Below are 24,983 nucleotides of genomic sequence, written 5' to 3'. Positions count from 1 at the left end.
TAATTTATCTTTGCCACTACTGTACATGGTGGCCAAAAGCATCCCACAGTTCCTTGGAGGTGGAAAACTCGATTAGATTTCCGGCAATGGTTGGTTCAATATTCTGGATGAGCCATGAGAAAACGATAAAATCTTCTTGCTCCCATATCTCATATTTTTCAGATGATATTTTTTCTGGTGGTGTGTCGGTTAAATGGTTTAAAAGGTTTATTGATTTACCTCCGATAGCAACTCGGATGATCCGAGTCCATAACGGGTAATTTTGACTATTGAGTTTGAGGTTAATTTGTAAACTTTCGGAAAGTTTTGGGTTTTGTGGTTGGTGATTGTTGTTTTGCAATAAGTTTGCTAATTGAAGCATTAACTCGGAACCCGATTCTGGGCTGCCGGTTCCGGCCATGGTGGCTCAGAATTAATTGGATGATTTTGATGCTTATTGTGTAGATGATGAGCTCCAAACAATTGGTAGCTCTGATACCATGTTAACAAGTATATGATGAAAACATTGTGTTTTATTAATATCGATTGATTGTGAAGGTCTCAATTTATACAAGAATGAATAAGTTGAAATATGGAAAGTAAATCACGTATGATCTTCTTTCTTTGGAAATCATCTTGATTCGTTCTGATCCAGTGGCCCCTTAATTCGGAAGTGATGATATTATTCTGATCCGATGTTCTAACAGAAACCACCGAATGTTTCTTCGTTTTCCATGAAATTGGAGCATCGCCTAATAGTAACAAAGAACCTGTCCTAGACCGCCGAGTATAAGGACATCCCAACCAATCAGCATCACAAAATGCAACAAGATCAAAACCCCCATTCTTGGGTATAAAAATACCTTGACCATGGGTAGACTTTATTTATCGAAGCACACGAATAGCCGCATTCATATGATCATCTCTGGGATCAGAAACAAATTGACTGAGAATATTCACTACATAGGCAATACCAGGTCTCGTAACTTGGAGATAAAATAACTTCCCAATGAGGCGACGATAGAAGGAGGCGTCAACTTTGTGACTTTCATTACAATGATCAAGTTTCAAGTTTTGCTCCATAGGAAAAGCACTAGGACGACATCCAAGTTGTCCACAATCTGAAAGTATATCCATGGAGTATTTGTGTTGGCTGAGAATGACTCCATCTTCCGTATGAGCAACTTCAATGCCTAAAAAATACTTCAATGAACCAAGATCCTTGATGCTGAACTCATTATGTAGATATGTCTTGGTCCTTTCAATCATTTCGACATGATCCCTTGTAATTATAATGTCATCAACATATATCAAAACTCAACAAATCTTTCATTTTCACGATGAGTAAACTAAGAATGATCCGCATTTGATTGTGTAAAACCAATCTTCAATAAAGACACTGTGAACTTTTGATACCAAGTGCGAGAAGCTTGTTTCAATCCATATAACGATTTCCTGAGTCGACAAACTCGGGATTCTTCTTTATCGGAAAAACCCTGCGGGATCTTCATATATATATATCTGTTCTTGTAAATCTCCATGAAGAAACACATTGTTTACGTCTAGTTGATACAAAAGCCAATTTTTCTTGACTGCAATAGTAATAAGTGCTCGAACGGTTACTAATTTTGCAACTGGGGCAAACGTATCATGATAATCAACGCCTTCAATTTGTGTAAAGCCTCTTACAACAAGACGTGCCTTGTATCTTTCAATCTCTCCATTGGGTTTATATTTAATTTTATAAACCCATTTTGAATCAATAGCATTCTTTCCTTCTGGTAAAGTTTCCAACGTCTAAGTCCCATCATCTTCGAGAGCCTTAATCTCTCGTTGCTTAGCATCACGCCAATTTTTATCCTGCATAGCCTTTTTAAAAGAACTAGGCTCATTTGCTGATGTAATGGCCGCTAAAAATGTTTTGTGAGAATCAGAAAGATTGTTATAAGAGACATAATTTGCAAGAGGATGTACCGTAGAAGAAGTTTGATCGTGCACGGGCTTTGCATGGTCGATGGATAGGGGTAGCATTACTTCAAAATCTTGCAATCTTGACAAAGGAAACCCGACCCTTGTACTTCTCGGCGTCGGAAGTTGAGGATTAACTTCTCCATTCACTTCAGTATCAACTGGTTGTATGTTATCATAGGAGGTTGACTCTATAGGTTCACTTACAAGATTCTTAGTTTCATTATTTTTAATGTAATCATCTTCATAACAACTTGGTACCTCAAACACTTCTTCTATGGCACATTTAGACTTAAGGTCCACAAATGGAAAATTAGTTTCTACAAATTTGACGTCACGAGAAACTGCCATTCTTCCATGTTCAATATCAAATATTTTATATCCTTTAGTCCCACGTGGATAACCCATAAAAACCCTTGGTCTCCCCCTGAATTCGAACTTATCGCCTCCCGTTTCTATGCTACTATAATAAGCTAAGCATCCGAAAGTTCTCATGTGTTCATAATTCGGATTTTCTCCAAAAATAATTTCATATGGAGTTCGGTTTTTGATAACTTTAGATGGGAGACGATTAATGATGTAAGTGGCGGTTTCTATACATTCTCCCCAAAACCGTTTCGGGATATTCCTTTGGAACATGAGAGCCCGAGTGGTTTCAAGAAGATGACGATGCCGCCTTTCTACTTCTTTCATTCTTTTTGAAGTGAACTCACCTCCATTATCACTTCTAATTCGTTTAGTGGATTTCGAAAATTGGGTCTTGACCATGTTATAAAAATTTACTAAACAATCACTCGCATCACTTTTGTGTTTAATGAGAAAAACCCAAATAGCCCTACTAAAATCATAAAAAATAGTTAAGAAAAAATTGGCATGTGCTGTTGACGACTTACGGTATTTCCCCCAAATAAAGGGTAATGGGGGGAACCTAACCCCGGTACAACAATTGGACACCAATCGACCCACCCCGTATGAGTCATATGATGCCGGTAAAATACCTCCATCCTAATCCCCACATGATTTGGGCACCCCGAAGGATCGAACCCGCGTATTTAAACTTCACATATGGGTCTAGGCTTAATTTGTGACGAGTACCTTAAAGGAATTATTTTTTGTTTCAGTGGGGATCGAACATGAGACCTTAAGGTCATCAAGTGTTTGCCTTACCACTAGGCTAATTTCTTGTTGGTTTTCCCCCAAATATCACAGTGAATCAAATCAAAACAATCATTAGTCTTAATAGAACTTTTAGGAAAAGGAGTACGATAATTAAATTTAGGTTACTTATCATATAAAAAACTAAATCTATTAATCGAAAGGTTTTAACTCTTACCGTTAATGACAGTGGTTCTGTGCGGCGGAGCTGCGGTGGAGATGTGATTGTGAGGTCGAGTTGCTCGGATTGTGCGGATTATGCGATGGAGCTGCCGTGGATAGATTTAAGAGTTTAGTAAATCTGAAAATTGGAGCTGCGGTGGAGACGCTAATTTTTTATTTGGATAGATGTAAGAGTGGAAAAATCTTCACTTTATGATTTTAAAATAGACAGTGGTTAACAAATCATTTTTATTTGGATCTGCAGTGGAGACGCTCATTTTTTATTTGGAGACGCTAATTTTTTATTTGGATAGATGTAAAGCCGGAAATGATTTAAGAATTTAATAAATCATTTCTTATGATCATTATTATTAGTACAGATGCTCAAATTTATATAATATTTATTTATTTCGGCAAATGAGATTTAAAATGAATTAAGTTTGTCTTCGAATATTTTTATCTAAATTATTATTATTATGATGATCTAAATTTTATTGATTATCATTAAACACTATAAATAAAAATAGAAATATATCGGTTGACATCACTAATTAAATATAGTTTTAGTAACAAACAAAACGCTAGAAAACGAGCGACATCATTAGCGACTAATTTATGAGAAGACACAAATTAATGACACCATTAGCGTTGTTTATTATCAAGTCGCAATATTAGCGATGACATTAGCCACATGATAAAGGACGACGCAAAATAGCGACTTAATTTGCTACAATACTTGCGACTTTATAAACTAGATACACTTTGCGACTCGGTTTTTGACTTAAGTTGAGACAACGACAAAAAGGGTGTCGCTAGTCGAGTCTCTATTTATGTCACAAAATAGCGACTTTGAATAGTATGTCGCTAAATTTGTCTTTAAATGGCAGTTTTCTTGTAGTGGAGTATGCTTAACCTTAACACATGAATCACAAACATAGTCCTCAAAGTTAAAAGAAATATCTCTTAAAAACCCTATATGTGTCAACTTAGAATGAGAAGCATGACCTAGTCTTGAGTGCCAAACTTTAGCATCAACTTTGATCGCCATAGCCTTCTTCTCTTGAGCTACCATCCCCATCCGATATAGACCTTTCACGCAATCACCTGTGCCAATTAGCTTCTTCGAGTGTAAGTCCTGCATTACAAAAAAATCCGGGAAAAAACTTACTACACATTGTAATTCCTTCGATAATCTACTAACCGAAAGTAAGTTGCAATTAAAATCAGGGACATATAGAACTTTATTAATTTTGCTTTCACCAATCAAGGTGCAGTTCCTTTACCCTTCACAGGTATGTTATGCCCATTAGGAATCATAATGGGTGTCTTTTGTGTGACATTAATGCCACTTTCAAGGAATTCTGGTTTATGAACTACTTTGATCGGTTGAACTCACATCCACGATCCAGTCATCAATTTTATCAATCTTACCAGCCATATTTGCTTTACGGATCAAGTCTCCTTCTTTCTCTTGCTCATTATTACTAAACTGCTTCATAAGAGCTTGATATTGTGCATCGGTGAGCCCGGCTAGCCCAAGGTCAGCTTCTATATGAGCAGATTTCGGTTTAGATCTTTCATTCTTTCCTTTCCCCGGCCGCGAAGCTTAGTATACCGCGAAGCTTAGTATCATAGGACGAAACAGACGCCCCATCTTGATGAGAACAAGAAAGTAGTCGCTTCAATTCGTAAGCTCAGGGTGCACTCTCCTCACCGAATCGTTCTTTCAAGTCCTTCCATATCTCTGAAGACGTATTAGCATATCGAACACTCGCCGTAATATCCTTGTCCATTGAGGTTGTGAACCACCCAATGATCATAGTGTCACAACGCATCCAAAGCATGTAATCTTCGGAAGTCTTCTCTGGTTTGGGAATGGTTTCATCAACGAAACCCATCTTATTTTTGCGAACAGAAAATTGGCATCTCCTTGGCCCAATCGTTATAGTTGGAATCGGTTAAAAGTTCGTTTACATGAATTTGTTTAGGAAGATCGGATGGATGTATGTAATAAGGAAAGCTTGAGTCAATGGCACTGTTTTTGACACTGCCTCCGCTGCCTTTGGTATTATCACCAGCCATGGTGAACAAATAGCGATTCAGTAAACGAAAAAGAAAAAAGGAAGGTATGGAGTTTGTTTTCGTGCAGATGGACGAAAGAAGTAGCAGACAAGTTGTATTATTTATCAATAAAGGAATTGGAGTACGTAGAAATTTGGTACGGTTGGGAGTCGCAAAACATAAAAAGTCTTTTGACTTTTTTGGTGAGAAATTGGACGAATCTATTATATTATAGAAAGAGCACAATTAATTTTGAGCAGCTTAGGGAATTAGGAGCCGAAAAAACAAAGGGATTTTTCTTTTGTAGGTCGACAACTTTCGATGAAGTTATTTATTTTTCTGGGTTTTTGTATGTTTGATCGACATGCTCTGATGCCATGAAAATATTGATTTGGGTTTTGTAAAATATATGTTTTTCTTATTCATAATAATCGGCATATGCAAAGCATATATATCTTGGTCCCAAAGTAATCTTGGAGCCAAAGTTACAAAGATATATGGAAACAAAAATCTAAGACTAAATCCTTTACATTCTACCACTGTTTTCTTGTGCTTAATAATTAGTTTGACTAGTAGTCAATATCCATGTTCTTAGTTTGCAATTTGGAGATTTCAACGAGTTATCTCATGTAAAAACTAAAAAATTTAGTTCGGAAAATAATTGATCAACAATTGTCTTAGACTCACATACTTCCTACAAGGTGAAACAAGCTTGGTCCATCAAAGGCTAACATCTTTGTGTGGAGACTTCTCTTGCACCACAAAAGAGAAATTCGAGAAATTCAATTAATTTATTCATGCTTTTAGATAACGTGTACAATTTATAAATTTTGTCGCTTAACAAGTGTGTAAATATATATTAAACTAAAATAAATATATATTAAACTAAAATTTCATACTTATAAGTGTGTTGGGGATTTTCATATTTATTTTGTCACACTACTTTTATTTAAGCACGTTAATTATTAATTTGTCAGACATTTAAGTATAAATATACGATATAAATATGTGAACAAGTGACTTATTTTTTGTAGTAGTGTTGGATCGTGGATTGCCTTGCCGATTAAACTTCCTTTGAAAAGGTTTGGATATCATAAGGGAATTGTTTGACTGCTAAGATGGTTTGGAGATCAATCTCCAGATAGCTTGATTTCACGATCCCGACATCTATGACCGCTATTAACCCGATGCGGCGATGCATAATATTGATTGGTTGGCTCAACCGAAGAAATTAAACAAAGTGCTGTTAATTATCTATATATCATCAACGTTGCGTGGTGGAGTCTTTTGTGTTTTTTCCCCCAAATAAGAAACGTGATGTGGTTCTTTTTTGATTTTATTGCAACCCATGATTATTCATTTATTTGTATGGTTTCATTATTGATGGAGGAAGTATAACTTTTTCGTTGGGACGAGTGGTTGGATATCCTCTCGTTTGCATGTAACTTTTCTTGTAGGTCAGGTTAAATTCTTTTCAACCAGTTTGTTTTCCTTGTTTTAAAATAAATAAAATGAATTTAACTGCATTGTGATATGTATTGGAATATGAGAATCGTATATATATATATATATACACATTTTTTTATAACAATTGTTTGCATGTCCTTAAGTTTTTCTTTAAATTATTAATTTGAACTACAATACTAGCTAGATACAGTAACATGTATGTATCCACTTAAAAGAGTATCAGGGTGTTTGGTATGATGAAATGGAAATAGAGAAAAGGAATGGGAAAGATTTCCCTTGTTTGTTTGCGACGAAGAATGAGAATGAGAAATGAGAAAGAGGAATCAATTCCATTCTCTCCATTCTCTACAAATTGTAGAGAATGGGTGAGAATGAATTTTTTTTTTAAGATGTTATATGTAATAAATGTATTATTATTTAAAATTTTATTTTTTATATATATTCATTCTCTGTTGGTACCAAACAACGGAATCCATTCTCTTTTCAAATACTCATTCTCTTTTTCACTATTTTCATTTTCTATTACATTTCCATTCTTTATGATTCCCTCTTACCAAACACCCCCTTATTTTGATATAGTGAGATTTTTCATCCCATTGGCTTATAAAAACATTTAAATACTTGAATAAAAATATAACTAACATTATTCCAATAGTGAACATATTAGATTTTAGACCTGTGTCCAATACTGGATACGAGTTTACAATATTATCAATATTAAATTATCATATATTTAAGTCATAAAAGTTATAATTTTAAAAATATACGATTTTAAGTGTTATACTTTACAAGTTGTAGTACAATAATCATAGGTTCGTCACTGTTGAGAGATATTGATGAAATTATTGCCGTAGTCATTCCACAAGGCACATGCTATAATAATTTTTCTATAATAGAAATTTTTTGAAACCAGTTGTATTCATAATGTGATATTATTATGAAAGATAATTAAGAATTAAAATATAAACATACTTGTGATCTTGTACTTGACATTTAAGTATATGTACTTGATCATGATGCGAACCTATAGCACGCGTAGGATTATTTTCAATCACTTGTTTTCATATTCTTTGATAACAATTAGGATTTTTAATTTGAGTGACAATTGTAACTTCAAACATTAATACACAAAAATTATATATAAAAAATGAGAAAATTATGTACCTTTTTGATTGAGCGATAATTAAAATCTTGAATGGAGTTCATATTCATTTGGATTTAGTATTCAAATAACCTTCTCTTGTAAATCGTGTTTTGTTATGTGATCGTTCCATGTTTTGTGAATCCTATTGTGTTTAGGAAAAAAATGTTGTATATCGTCATATGTATTTATGTTTGTGATATGTATCTAGAGTTTAAATTGTGTTTATATTACATATTAAACTAAATATTAATATTTATAACTTATAAAAATCTAATTTAATATTTATTAATAAGTCATTAGGTTTTAAAATAATTTTTTGGTAGACAATAGTTTATATGTCGAAATCTTTTAAATGAATTATATGATTGTAAATTTTAAAAAATTATCTCAACTGTCAAGTTATGCCTAAAAATAAATATAAATTAAGTATTCAGGGTTAGAAAGTGTAAATTGTTAATGGAAAACAAAAAAAGTGCAAATTAATGAGATTTTTTCTATAAATTAATATAAATATTAATATAATAATGTATTTGGATAATAATTATTAGGATTTTTAATTTATAATTAATCTAAATGATGACATAAGTGAAAGTCGATTTAATGAAATTGAGCAATTTGATTGGTTAATAAGTCATTAGTTCAACTGTCTTATAGTATATATTAAGATAAGATTAAGATAAGATTATACTAACTATTACAACACATATAATTAAGAGTTAACAGGATCGAAAGTATATTCTTTTACGAATGTAATATATATATATATATATATATAAGCTAAACTAAATCTTACATTACGCATAGATATTGATCAGACTAATACATATAATATATGTAAGGGTGAAACCTTTCAAACCATAAGTGTAAACTAAACCATATTTACAAATATGGTTACCTACTATTTAATACGATATGCATGTTGCTATGCAACTACCAGTTTTAATGGACAAACAACAACTAAATAAAGATGTATCTCAAATAAGTCGATCATAATAATACAAAACACATAACATTCTCCTTTGGTTGAGATGGCCCTCTCTTTTGTTTTGTTTGTTCACCGCGGCATTGAAATTATAGAGAAGCTGGAATAACTAGCATTATAGTTTATGTATTTATTGTATATCTTCATGTATTTCAGTATTTGATAGATAGCTACGAATACACCGAATTTTCAAATCCTACGACTATATATACTATTCCCTTCTAGCTACATTGTTGCCGTACTTAATAGACCTCATCCCTTCTTCCCATATTCACACATTATTCAATCAATATTCACTACGTACTAATGGCAGAACAACTCTTGTCCACGGAAATCGTGAACCCTAGAGTTGAACCATCTGGTCCGGACACTGGTTCCATAAGTACTATTTTAGTCAGGATCCAGCGTCAGTTACCAGACTTCCTCCGGTCACTAAATCTTAAGTATGTTAAACTTGGTTATCATTACCTTACTAGTCACAAAATCTATTTAGCGACTGTACTCTCGGTAGTTGTGCTGGTATTTGGTATGGAGTATGGAAGGTTAAACAAGGAAGAACTTTGGGTGAAGATTAGGGAAACCACTAGTAGTGGCCGTTACGACCTTGTCGCGCTACCTGCTCTTTTTGTTGTTTTAATTTTAAATCTTACAATTCAATTATTGTCTCCCCCTCGACCAATTTATTTGATCGATTTTGCCTGCTTCAAACCCGATGATGATCTTAAGGTTAGTAAGTTATCTATATATCTATATGAACCATAAATTTTATGAAACTAATTAATCAAATAAGCGCAAAATAACACCCCAAATATAGTTATGAAACACTGATGCACGAGATTGAACATGAGTCCTAGCTCTTAGAGAGACAATGCCTTACACTAGAGGCGCCGGGGCGGAGCCAGAATTTTAACTTAATTAACGGGGCTGACGGACTCTAATACATATCGTAAATATACAACTTAAAAAGAGTTGTCGTAACACAGAGGTAAAGCTAAGGAGACCACTGATCACGTATATTTACACAACATAAAATAATATTAGTATGTGGACGTCAATTAATAATCTAGGTCTAGTATTTAGCCAAAGTAATTAAATAACAATGAGTTTTTTTTATACCATCACTACAACAAATATTAAAGGGAAAATAATAGATAAAGCAATTTTAATATCAACAATGATGTCAATGAGGATTCTCATTTAATTTATACTGTCTTTTAATTATTACTATAGTTATGCATGGGATCATAATATATATATTGAGATCATTGGTTTATTAGTTTCTTATATAAGGCCATAAACATAATGTATATGTACGTATTAAACAAACTGGACTTTATGGAGAGGGCTTGGCACCCGAGTACCACCCCCTCCCGGCCCTCCACCACTGCAAATTAGGGTATGTACATGTACATCTTTTTAAAAAAACTAATATTAATTTTTTACTTTTTAAAAAAAAAACAATATATACGTAATAAAACAATATATAGACACAAGATTTTGAAACTGATATGCCTGTATTAGCTTTTCATTATTCATATGTATACAAGATTAATTTATGAAAATTAGATATATGCGACTTAGCCTTTTGATGAGTTTATACACCGAAAATATCATTACACATAAAATTATTTAAAATGGTGAATATAGTTATTTTGATCAATACAGGTTTGAAAGTGCATGTAAGATATTACACGATCCAAACGGAAAATAAAGAAATCAAAGAGAAGTATGCTGATAAATATAGCACAGAGCTATTGTTAACAACATCCATAAATGATTTGTTTATTAGCATGCATGGTATTTGCATGTTACAGATATATATATCAATGGCTACGTAAAATAAGTGTTATTTATACACATAATAGGTTGCTAAAATAAAGATATTGAAATTTGTTAAAAACATGGAAGTAAGTTGTGGAAGTAAGTTTGCTACATTTAAAATTGTGAAAAAAACTTACGGAAGGTACGGTAGTGAAAATTATTATTGATGATCGATTATCTTGATGTATATATATAGGTGACTAAGGAGGAATTTATTGAGCTAGCAAGAAAGTCAGGGAAATTTGATGAAGCAAGCCTTGAATTCCAAAAGAAGATAGTTGGATCATCCGGTATTGGAGACGAAACCTACGTCCCAAAATCAATCATGTCACAAGAAAACATATCCACAATGAAAGAAGGGAGAGCAGAGGCTTCAATGGTGATATTTGGAGCACTAGACGAGCTATTCGAGAAGACCAAAATGTTACCCAAGGATGTAGGAATACTTGTCGTAAACTGCAGCATTTTTAACCCAACCCCATCGTTGTCCGCAATGATCATAAACCATTACAAAATGAGGGGAAACATTTTGAGCTTTAACTTGGGTGGGATGGGGTGTAGTGCGGGGATTATTGCGGTAGATTTGGCTAGAGACATGCTTGAGGCAAACCCAAATAATGTGGCGGTGGTAGTGAGTACGGAAATGGTGGGGTATAATTGGTACCCTGGTCGAAACAGATCCATGCTCATTCCTAATTGTTTTTTTAGAATGGGTTGCTCGGCTGTCCTGATGTCTAATAGACGTCGTGACAATTACCGAGCTAAGTACAAGCTTGAATACATTGTTAGAACACATAAAGGTGCTAATGATTCGAGCTTTAGAAGTGTGTATCAAGAAGAAGATGAACTAGGATTCAAAGGGTTGAATATAAGCAAAGATTTAGTTGAGATCGTTAGTGATGCCATTAAGACCAATATCACCATATTGAGTCCCTTAGTCCTGCCTATTTCGGAGCAAGTTTACTTCTTCTCCACCCTTATTAAGAGGTACTTTTCAGACACCAAGAAAACCGAAGGTCGGTGTGCAACCATGCAACAAATTAATCAACTGTAAGTACATCACAACCATGCTTTAATATTCGACTATTCGTATGGAGTTTGATTAAAACTGATTAGTTACTACTAGAAAAGATGATGCAAAAATAAAAAATAATAACGGTATATATATAGGGGTTGGGTATTGTAAAACAAGTATAAAAGTAAAATAAATAGGACAAGATCTTGACCCTTAGATCATGGTTAAATTGATGCACGAAGATCCACGAAGCAATTAATGCACAATGATTTTCATGATGCACGGTAGTTTTCAGTGAAGAGAAATCTATTATTTTATTTGTTTTATTTTAATATACTCGTTTTATTTACTTAAAACCAATATATATATACACACACATAGGTTCTAGGCATGGATGGAGCCAGAATATTTTTTGTGAGGGGACAAATTTAATAATCGTTTATTATATTTATTAGAGGTGTCTCAGGAAAAAAAAAATTTCAAAAAAACTTGGCCGTCACCCGAGATTAGAAAAAATGACCACTAAAAGAATTTCGTTAACGTCGAGTTTAGTCAGATTATCAACAATCGGTATTGAGATAGCCGGGGTGAGTGACGATTATGGGAATACCTAGCTATAACATGAACATTGGTCTTTGCATTTTTGGAGCACGTGGTGACGGAGGAGTTGTGTTATATTAAATAAATAAATCAATTTTTCAACTTCTCTTTTTCAATTTTATCAAAAATAAAAACAACTCAACATTTTTATCAAAAATAAATTAATGTTTAATAAACAACATTTAAACTTTCATTTTGTACTCTTAAAATATTCGTACATTTTCTTTCTCTTTCAAAATTTAATTCCTTTAATTACTAATTAACTTGTAATTTAATTTATATACATGATAATTACAAAAATACCATTGATAATCTAGTGGATCTAATTAATTAGTTCTCATAGTTGTAGATATTTTTTTATATCTCGCAAGAACTTTACGCGATATATATATATATATATATGAAGAAGTGAATATGAGGATGTCATATACCTAAGCTTTTAAGTGTGAATCGCACCAAATTTTTATATTTTAATCACTGAAATACATGGCCCCAAATTATATGTATATTTTATAACAAATATTAAAATACTAGATTATTTTCCCGCGTAATAAGCGAGAGAAATATATTAAGTTTTGATAATAACATAATTAATAATTGAAAGCTGTAAAACTTGTAAATTGTGGTACATCAATAAGAAACAGTGATACAAATATCACTTCCCTTTTTACTATGAACACTTATTTGAGATAAATGGGGTAAATTTATCGACCTTGAACATTGTAATGTAAACTTTATTTCGAATGTCATATTGTTTTATTAGATATATACATTGGATAATATGTTTTTTTTTAACTTTCATTAATACATTAGATAAATATTTATGTTAACTTAAATTTATATCGTCATTATATAAAATTATAACACATAACTTACCAGTTATATATTATACAAACCATTTTCAGAAAGTAATATCATCATTTTTCAACTGGTAGTATTCTATTATTATTATTTTTAAATGACAAAATCCAATGGGATTACCTCTTCATATATTTAACTATAATTCTAGATAAAACCTGATTATTCTCAAGAAAACTCATGTCTTTAGCCCGGAGAACATTTTGCTCACACCTAGATTTAAACCCAAAATCTTTAAATTCTTAAGTTTCTCTAAGTAACAATCCATTTATTGATAGTGGGTCAGCAGGTGATATCTATAATTAACTTTAAACTATTATTGTAGAATGATATATTTAAAATTCATGAACTTTTAAATAGGTAGTTTTTTGTTAAGATTTTGAAAAAAAAAAATTCTACCTATATTTTTTGTAACATTTTATGTGTGAATGAGATTTAGGAGGTTTTAGGAGTTAAAGTAGGATAGTTTTTCGTTCTTACAAAATAAAAAATAATAGGATATGACAATATTTTGAATATTAGAATTTATTATTATTTGTTAATCTAATAAGATATGTGAAAACGTGTTTCAGCACGTTCCCGGATCGATTAACACGAGATCTAACAATCATAGATGTGCAGAATCCGTCTATGATCGTTTTTAGGGTTAATTAATGATTATCATGATAAACACACACGAAGATAATAAGAACAGGAGATAAACACGAAAATACTATCATTAATCATATGATTACAAGATGAATCCGTATGAAAAACATCTACAATGATTACGGATTACAATCATTGAGACGAATCGTGATAGTTTGGGCGGTATCTCAAGGTATAGATCTCTACCTCTAGAACCTAGTGAATGACTCTTTGTTGCAACTAAATCATCAACCTAAATTCGTGACCTAAGACTTATATTTATAGGCTGCAAAAACAGACTGGGCTGTCAAATTCGTACAAATGGGCTAGGCCTTACGAAGTTAATAGTTCTTACGAACTTAAACTTCGTAAGCATAATTGTACGAATTTCTCAGCCTTTTAGAATTATTGCATCGGATAACAAATTGTGCACTTTATGTGCTCTAACAAGATAGATGTCAATTTAGACAAATATAAATAAGAGATGTTAATATGATAGGGGTATTAATTTTAAATAAATCCTATTAAAATAGCTGAGTTTGTTACTAATATTCTGGAAAAGCTCCGGAGTAAGAGAAAATTATGTCATATGACTCAGGCTAATTTGCTACACAGCCCAAGAAAAAAAAAGTACAACGTGTGTTAATCCAAATAAACGAAACATATACAATATAAATAAGTCATCGTTTGTTGCAATGTTATCCCAAAACTATACATTGGTTCGATGTTTCTAGAATGACCACACTCAAGTAAATATTTGTATCTTTATATATGTTAAACCACAATTTTCCTAACGAATTATTAACCAATTAAAATATTTGTTTAAATTTTATTTATACATATAACATGTCAAGTCTTCCTTAGCTACAATAGCAAGACTTGAAATGAGATTTTTGCCCTTGCCTAAAAAATTTGCATAGGATAGAGAATCGACTTTTACATCTTCATAGTTATTAATTTAAGAGTTATTTAGATTTAGTTTTATCAACCGATAATAATATGTTTAAGGTCATTTCCCGTTCATTACACATAAATTTACACAATCCGCTTGCTTTAGATATAAAAAATTTTCCGAGTGATATGACAAGATAAAAACTTATTAAACCAAACTGAAAAAAATAATCTAATGATAAATATTTTATATAATGTTTGTAGCCCCATATGAAAAAAAAAACTAATATTCGATTTTATGACCATAACATAATGTTATTATATAAAAACAAACAATATCTTTTTTTTTCCTTATATAAAATATTATTGTAGATAAAACCTTGATTTACATTCGTAAACAATGTTAAAGGTTGTAATCAAAATATTTAAAAACTAAATAAATATTTTAAAAACTCTAAACAAATATAAAATAAATATAAATTCCTCATTGAGCTACTATACCGTTAATTAGAAAAAAACACAAATAATATAACTTTGACAATTTTGTACTACCAATCACAATCTTAATTTAGTTCTAGTAAAGGAGTTCGGCTAACCAATTTATAATGTTATTATATTATATATATCAATTATTTAAATATTATTTATATGGTATATTATAATAATTAAGAAGGGTATATTTTGAAAAATCATATAAAGTATAAGTATTAATACTATCATTAATAAAAGATGAAAAAATTATATTTGATCTAATGACTATAAATCAAAGATGGAAACTATCCAAGGTTCCTATTATTTTAAGAATGAATTTAGGACCTTGTTATATATATATATATTGGTAGATTAAAATATACAGGCCCCACTTTTAAGCTTAGGTGTGCGACAATCCCATATTCACTTTCCTATATATATAATATATATATATATATGTATATATACATGGACATGTTGTATTGAGCACCCTTAAGAAGTCAAGAACCTTTACCAAAAATTTTCCAACAATATTATCGATGGTAACATAGTAATTTATTTATTAATGTATAACTAAAATAAAATTTGAAAGAAATCAAATCCTTATTTTTCTTTGTAAGCTACAACAATACATGGGCAATCATGGGCATACATGCTAATAAAAACACACAAAAAAAGATGTATCATAACACATGCATTTACATTACCCTATCATGCATGCATACAAATGCATCAACTAATCTCATAAAACATTTAATTACAGAATACTTGCATGTATATACACATGTGATCACCAATCAATCTCATAAACATTTATTATTCGTACCAAATATCTGCATATATATGTTCATAATACTCTTCATGCACATATGCCTATACTTGTATACATATTACAAGGAGAGAGACATGTTCATATCCCAAGTAGAAGAAATAATGTCTCAGAATTTGGCATTTCGCAACACTAAATTTGAGAACTTAAAAGGTTTAGACCGAAATATAGCTTTCATTGGTATGAGAAGGACTGCCGAAAAATGATCAGAGATACGATACAAATGAAAAAGGGCAGTTGTTGTAACAAATGAATCAGTAAGTTTCAAATTTGCAAGTACTCTATCAATCTTCCTCAATAGACCATGCATAAATGTTGGTTTCCAGTTCCATGTATATAAAGGCGGTACCAGGAAAAAATTTCAAAGGGGGCAAACTTAGAAAACTTATGAAAAATAAATTTAAAAGGGGGCAAAATGTTAAAAACCTATAGAAATTTTTTAAAAATCATGAAAAATTTAATAATAAATGACAAAATTTAAATTTGGAGGGGGGCATTGGACCCCCTTGCCCCCCCCCCCCCCCCCCTTTTAGTACTGCCCTGATGTATATTAAACCTCTTTACATAAGAAACTTCAATGTTCTTGGAGATCTCTGATGGATATATCAATGTTCAAGCCATTATAAGACTTATCTTCAAAATACAAATCTGCGTTGTAGTATCCTAGTAAGCACCATGGTTTATTCCTAGCTAGTGAATTCTATATGAATAGCCAAATCCTTCCACAGGTTTCGTCTATCAATATACTAGCTTATTATGTGCAGACACAAAGGTGCAAAAGACATATTCCTTATTAGCTTTAGACAATACCTGAGTATGCATTACCTAATCCGTTTGATCGACCAACAAAATTTCTACCACATTAGGATTCCACCCAAGTACAATTCGAGATTCTTTAGAGCATAAATTACCATTTGACGTTTAATTCCACTTCCAAAACACTGATGAACAAAGATTTTGATGTCAAGAATTCTGTACATGGATTCTAAAATTGCACAAGCATTATGCCGGTTCTCACTAATCACTTGAACCACCTCCTTCTGTTTAGGGAGCTGGTTCATTCGCATATTATTTTATGAAGCAATACTAAATATTGGAAACATTCTCAACATGAGTGCTTCCCCCTATAGTATAACCCATATACGCATCTGATTTATTAAAAGTCGTTTCGACCTTATCATCTTCACTTTCAACATTAAGTATTGAGGCTTTCAGATCCTTCTTGGTATTTCTTTTGTTTTTCTCTTAATAGTTTGTTCGAGAACAAAACCATTATATCCATGTTTCCATACCCCATTTCCTTACTCTAGGACCGAAAAAGTATTACTAGTCTTCACTCGCACTCTAGAGGTTGAAACACCATCATTCCTTTTCTTTTTCGGATCACTTTTAGGTTGCTTAACTCTATACTAAAAATTTGGTTTCGGCTTAGCAAGCTTGATACCTTATTATCTATTTCCATTTTCTGGGCATTACTTAACGCATCTCCTTCTGTTTGGAGAGCTGGTTTATTCCCCTAATATTTAATGAAGCAATACTAAATATTGGAAAAATTCTTAGCATAAGTACTTACCTCTATAGTGTTACCCATATATGCCTCTGATTAATCAAAAGTCATTTCGACCTCTCATCATCATGTTCAAAGCTAAGTAGTGAGGCTTCTAGATCCTTCTTTGGTATTTCACTTGTTTTTCTCTTAATAATATGTTTGAGAATAATATATGTGTATCCATGTCTCCACACCCCATTCCCTAGTTCTAGGACCGAAAAAGCTTACTAGTTGCGTTGTAGAGGTTGAAACATCATCATTCCTTTTCTTTTTTAGATTACTATTAGGTTATTTAACTTTATACTAAAAAATTGGTTTGGGCATAGTAAGCTTGATACCTTATATCTCTTTTCCACCTTTCTATGCATTACCACCTTGCTTTCCTTAACCCACTTTATTTTTTTCCAAGCAACCACTTGAAGTTCCCTTTCATTTGGCACAACCTTCACTGGTTGTACTTGCTTCAGACGACTGTCATTGCTATGGCCAAAAACAATGCAATGAGAACAGTGTCATGGCTTTCATTCGGTACCTCCCCATTATGTAGATTAGATATACTTATGAACAACTCATTTCACACTTCATTAATTATTTTCATCGAATTCAATTAGGTTCCGTGCATAAGTCTTCATCCCCATCGTTCCATGCACAAATGGAATGTTTAGAGTCAAACGCAAGGCGGCACTGACTTCGCCTTGAGTTTTAATTTTTAGGTTAACACTATGGTTCGATAAATGATTAGACTTTATTAGCCATGGACCTTGTTCCAAAACCCTCTTCATTCCAACCTTATCAGTGAACATAAAAAAGAAAAAACCCGAAGCGTTGATTATAGTTTTATTAATACCATATTTCGCCAACTTATTTTTCACATAATTTTCCACTACAGGGAATGTCAATCATCTATTACCCAAAAAAAAATAGCCATACAATATTTTACCATAGCCACTACTTAGTTTTCACCAATTCAAGTGGTTAATGAACATCCATCCCATCAAAGTTAACATTATTATCCAAGATCATGAACCTAAGTTTACCTTACGCTTGTAAAATCCATTTAGCACAACAGAAGCATAAGAGACTTTAGGGTTTACCTTTGGTGTCAACAAAATCCTTCACGTTTATCTGACAATTCATGTGTGAATTAGTAGCCTTACCTTTATCAACTGGTTGGCCCTCCTGATTATGGCTCGATCTCAACATATTAGCATCAATTTCCAAATTAGGGTAGGATCTACATCTGTTTTCTTCATATTGCTAACCGGATGAGTAGTTTTTCCTTGCATATTACATAACTTTGCAAATTTTGACACGCACATCTTGGATATGAATGTTAATATAAGCTCTCTTCATTTACCATAACATCCCATGAGATCAAAATAAAATAAAGAAGATAAGTACCCAATGAAGATGAAAAGAACAAAAACCATATGTTAGTCACTAAACCGGAGACTCTCGAAGGAACCTTTATGTCAATAGCAATCAAATCAAGTATGTTCACCCAACCTAGCCCGTTGTCAGTTCAAAACAATGTAAACAATTAGAGTTTGTCAAATAAAACAAAGTTTGTCACGGAATCAAGATAATACAAGAAATGTAAATATCGTAATAACCTATGAATTACAAGCGATCTTTACTTGGAAATTCTCAAGAATTGGAACACTTAGAGTTGTTAAATGTTCCTTTTGCGACCGAATGAATATTGTACAAGTTCGCCAAGGAAGCAAAAGTCTATTTTAGCTTATGCAAAGGCTTCTATTTATTGGCAAGATAAAGTATCAGGGATGATACACTTGCCATACATATATGGTTGAACAGTGTAAAACTTTGTAAGTAGTTTATACTGATGACTGGCTCCGGTCTTCGATCTGTGTAGAACATCCACTGGGCTCCGTCACTCAGAATGTTTTCTTTCTTCCAATATATGTCTTTGACTTCTGTTGAAATGTCTTCAGTTCACTGGCAGATCTTGAATGTAGTGAAGCTCTAGTACCTTATTTTTACACTCGTGACAGGTATTCATATATATGGACAAATCATCAATACTCAAATTTACACTTGAGTTCGTATAGTGAAAACTATCTTGTACTCTAAGAAATCTTAGATTGGCTTGGAACCTTGATCAATTGTACACCAGGTTAAATATAGGAAATAACTCGGAGTATCCGATAACCCAAAGCGATAATCCAGGAACCTTAATTTTAAATGACTATAAAGAGAAGGAAAACTGTAACGTAAGAACCGTCGTACAACTATAGACTGGCTATAAAATCAAAAGATTGGTCGTTTGAATAACATAATCTATGCATAATGAACTAGATTAGAGATTGAGAAAAACGAAATGCAGAAGAAGGTTTTTTTTTTTTTTACTTTTAATAATTGTTAAACTTACTTTATATAAGGTTCAATTAAGAACCATTTAAATTGAAAGAACCATGAGAACCACTATATTATAACTCGATGTTCATATGTGATAGGTATATCTGAACATATTCGTTCACGTAGGTTCATTTGAAAACCATTCATATATGAATATAGGTAATATTAGTTATAACTTGACATGTTTATATGTGCATGTATTTGTTCACATAAACTATTCACATATGAATACCAAGTTATAATTAAAAGGTTCTCATGGTTCTTTCAATTCAAATGGTTCTCATGGGAGACAATCAAATAAGAACAGTTTTAAAATAAGAACGGTGAGAACACCTTAAAAACATCATTTTGATGCATTAAAAGTCTATAAAACTGACATAGTGCATAACTAATTATCATAATTTAAGTGTTTAATAACACATTGATTCATCAAAATCAAAAAATTCACGTTTTTTGTTAGATGCATCATTTTGATGAATATGCATCCAAGTGGATGCACGAAACAAAAAACATGATTATTTCGATATGATTTTGACGGATGAATTTGTTGTTAAACACTTAAATAAAGATAATTAGTTATGCACTATGTTAGTTTTATGGACTTTTAATACATCAAAATGACGTTTTTAAGGTGTTCTCACCGTTCTTATTTTAAGTGTGTTCTCACCGGAGTGTTACCCTATATATAATTATATATATATAGATATAGATATTCATTATAAGTGTGAAAATTAGTAAAACACCTCATGTCTTTAGTCTGACTGTAAATAAATGAATGTTTATCCAATTGTATGTATGTAGGAGGCCACCTTCGTCCTCCGCAGATAAGCCCGACATTTTGGACTATGAGCTAGCATTCGAACATTTCTGCATTCACGTAGCTAGCAAGATGGCGCTAAAAGAGCTACAACTCAACTTGGGTCTCAGCGACACGAACATAGAACCATCTATAGCGACCCTCCACCGATTTGGAAATACTTCCTCTAGTAGCATTTGGTACGAGCTAGCGTACCTTGAGGCAAAGGGGCGAGTTAAATGTGGAGACCGAATCTGGCAACTAGCATTTGGATCAGGTTTCAAATGTAACAGTGCTGTTTGGAAGTCTGTCCGCGACATAGAACCTCCGATAGGCAACAACCCTTGGCTTAATTGCATTGATAGGTATCCATTGGTGACTCTTTCTTAGCCTACTAATTGAGCTCGATTAAGCTATCAACTTTTCATTGCAATACTACTTGATAGCTCCTTGGCAATAAAACAATAATGGCAATTATTAAAAACTGTGATGTATTAAATATGTGATGTGAGGTATTGATTATGGATTTTCCAGAAATATAATATGTAATTTGTTTGATCCACTATATCGTGGTCTATATAAATGTAGATTGTAGAGGATGAATTATCATGTATTAAAGTATGTTTACAATTCAAAATGAATAATGATCCTCTCTCTATATGTATATACGGTACTTTGATTTATGTTTAATAAAGGTTGATCATAGTATGTGATTGTTTTTTTCTTTTGATTCTTGCACGATACTCCATTTATTGATATATATTTACTAAGTGATATACCCGCACGACGTGCAAGTTTTCAAAATTAATATTAAACAATATTTTGTTTATTTAATTGAGATGCATGTAAAAAAAATATAAAAACTAAAAGGGTTAATTAATTAAAAAGATCTTAAACTTGTTACATTTTCTTACATTGAGGCCCAAACAAAATTTTCGAATAATGTAGGATTTAACATGATAAATCTAAGATAATGTGGGGTGGGAAAACAACTATCTGATATTTAATGCCTATGTGGCATTGTTTTGTGTGTGTTTGACTGATGGAGAGAAATTGTGTTGACTATTTTGTCTTCTATCACACACATATATATGATCATAGTACCTGAGCAATGCGATTTTGTCTTCTATCACACACATATATATACGATCATAGTACCTGAGCAATGCGGCAGCGGTAGTAGGAACGGCTATCTAGTATTGTCGGTGACGATATTATTTCTGGTGACGGCGGTGCCAAGTTTCAAATGGTGTAGATTAATGTAAAGGTGATAGTGGAATACTTAAAAAAATAAGGGCTTAAATTGTTAATTTTTAAAATAAATGTCAAAGACAATTTTGATAATTTAAAGATTTTTTAAAAATAAAAAAGATTGTTTTGCTTTATAAAGGAGTATAGATATATTTTACATTAAATTTCTTAACTAGCTTATCACCATTATCCAACAACCATTCTAAATCTATTAATTCCCTGTATACTTTTAGTATCTCGCTAGCTTTCGATTTATCAATAAAGTTTGAATGTTAAAGAAAAAATCTATTAATTCCCAAAATTATCAACCTCCATTTTTCATCTCACACCCTTAAAAGTACAATCTTTCATTCAATTTCTTACCAAAAACCCCAAAATTTTTCTTGCCTAATCCAAGATCCGAATTTAACTTCAATATTTACAATTTTTTCCATTTAACCTTGAAACTTTATTTCAAATTCTTACCAAAAAGCATAAATCTTTACCCGAAATACCCACCAAGATTTATCAGTTTTTTCCCCAAAAACGTGACCATTGTGGAGGCAGCGATGGTGGCGGCTTAGAGGTTGAGATGGTGGTGGTGATTGTCGCGACTATGGAGGCGATGATGGTCAGATGGTAACGGTTGTGAAATTCCGATATTTTTGCAAATATAATCAACTGAGTAGAACTAATCCTGTCAATATGACTAATAATAAACAATCTTCTCACGAACAACACGAAGAAAAATGATCATCCCTTGCGGTGCTGCAGCCGCTTCCGATGACGGTTGAGATAGCAGCGATCCGATGGATAAAGGCAATGGTGGTGGTGATCCCATTGATAAATTTATCTTGTAACAAAAATGAAATTGATATTTATGTGGGAATTAAAAATATTGAGGGGATATTTAATTATGTGGGATGAGTTTGTGAAGTAAAAGTAAAGGAAGTCAAACGTTTTTTCAATTAAAGAAGATTTGTTTTTGTATTTGAGCCGGTTCAAATATATATGAGAAGATGATCTACAATGGTGTATAAAAACTAAAAAGATGAAGTTCAAAAGCGGAGTGTTTGTACAAATCAAACTGTAATAACTGGAATAAAATAAACCAACCCACAAAAGAGATATATATAAAAAAGATGAATTAATTGGAAGAAATGCACTAACCGCTATTGGGGAAAAAAACATCCACCGACCATTTATTTTGATATGGAAAGGATTTTGAGAAAAAAAAAAAAAAAATTGAAATGTGAATTTGATCAAAAAAAATCATGAAGATTCAATATGAATACGACAATGACGGTAGTTTTGACGAAAAAAGCAAAAGATGAAAATGAATCTCTAAATATCTGACCTAGCAATGTTTTCTTTTATTAATTAACTGAAAAATAAGATTACAAAATTACCCTTTTTTTAAGTTTATGCAATTATATAAGTTATCAATATATTACAAAACATTCATCCTAATTTTTTACCATTGCTAAAAAACATTGATGTCAAGATTAATTTCTAAAGGTTCCTAAATGATCCTGGTTTTTTTTTTTTTTATTAAGACTTTTAATATAACTTATATTTATATATTATATATATATGGGTTATTTAAAGTTGTACTGACTTAATAAATAAAATTGGACAACTCTTAACTTTTGAATTGAAATCAAAAGTAAATATTAAAAAATTAAATTTAAATCTTAACCTTTTTTTATTTTTATAAGGGTTGAGATCCCTCCAACTTATCTAGGTAGTTATTGCAACTTTAAAGGATCCTTATTATATATATATACACACACTAAAATTGTGAATAGGGTTATATACCTACCTTGGATACACGACAACCACACTCCACACACTCACCTTTTCATATATATATATATATATATATATGAAAGTCCCAAGTTTGCAACGATTATGTAATTAGCAACTAATGTAAATTACTTTAAGAACAATATACAAGAAAGTAAAGAAGTTTAAGCATATGTTTTATTGATTAAACAGTGAATACATAGTCGGTTTCACAAAGAAAGAAAATATATAATATTGTTAAGTTTTTCGACACACCAAAAACTTAACAATTATACAAAGAGAGAAAAACACACTAAGTGTTATCTATGGACAAACCAACAAGAGTTGCGGCTAGGTCAAATGATTCTTTATATAGGCATAGACGACAATCACATGACAGTCCAATAGATGTTGACACATGAAGGTTGTCAACTATCTATTGGTGGATAAATCAGATCTGCATAATTCTCTTTTCTTCATCTTGTTTCTTTCCCAAAAAGGCATGAAAGAGAAACACCTTAGTACCAGAACGATACAAGATCACATGGCTCCATCTTGATCTGTCAACACGTGTCATTGGGACCAACCTTTTTATGTTCATCTTCCCGCCCATATTTGACTTACAAAACATGGCGGTGAGTCATTGAACTTATCCTTTAACTCGAAGATAATATACGGTCGTTGAGAGCTCGCTGATGAAGTCACTCGCTGAGTCTCTCAGCGAATCCATGACTCAACAATATATAGGAAAATGTTATTTTGAGAACCTTAAAAAAGGTAAGAACTTTTAAGAACCTTTTCAATTAATTGTAACCATTAGATAAAAATAATTAAAAGCTAATAATTAAAATGGCATATTTGTAATTTAAATTAACAGTTTAATTAAAGAAAACTTGTGCTTTCTTGCTAAAAGGGTAAATATGGAATTGACTTTGACCGTGTATTCATAAAAACGGATCTTCTTAGAGAAAAATAAGGAATTTTGAATTTTTAGTTTTCATTTTATATTATTACCCACTGTATTAGTATTATTAGTTTCACCTCTTTTAGCTTTTTAATTTTTTTTTATATCACTTGTTTACATAGAAATTATATTAATTAATGCATTGGCATTAAAACAAATAATATGTTCACACACGTAATTGATAATATATATGCACCAAAAGATCTCATGAAATATTAATAATATACTTGCATATATGTGTTTATATGAT

General features: G+C 31.9%; 2 protein-coding genes across 2 annotated transcripts; one reads left to right on the top strand and one right to left on the bottom strand.

The window, feature by feature from the left end:
• Positions 1-864: 864 nt before the first annotated feature.
• On the bottom strand, positions 865-1,248 carry LOC122591422 (uncharacterized mitochondrial protein AtMg00810-like). Its single transcript, XM_043763692.1, has one exon. The coding sequence runs from the start codon at positions 1,246-1,248 to the stop codon at positions 865-867; it is 384 nt and encodes a 127-aa protein (XP_043619627.1).
• A 7,976-nt stretch (positions 1,249-9,224) lies between these two features.
• LOC122594020 (3-ketoacyl-CoA synthase 10-like) lies at positions 9,225-21,347 on the top strand. The gene is made up of 3 exons (XM_043766495.1): positions 9,225-9,644; positions 10,936-11,759; positions 20,760-21,347. The coding sequence occupies exons 1-3, from the start codon at positions 9,225-9,227 to the stop codon at positions 21,142-21,144; spliced, it is 1,629 nt and encodes a 542-aa protein (XP_043622430.1). The 3' UTR covers positions 21,145-21,347.
• Positions 21,348-24,983: the final 3,636 nt, after the last annotated feature.

Source organism: Erigeron canadensis, chromosome 3 (genome assembly GCF_010389155.1).
Source record: "Erigeron canadensis isolate Cc75 chromosome 3, C_canadensis_v1, whole genome shotgun sequence".
In the NCBI taxonomy this organism is placed as follows: domain Eukaryota; kingdom Viridiplantae; phylum Streptophyta; class Magnoliopsida; order Asterales; family Asteraceae; genus Erigeron; species Erigeron canadensis.
The sequence above is the reverse complement of the archived record's forward strand: the minus strand, read 5'-3'. Positions and strand labels throughout refer to the sequence as shown.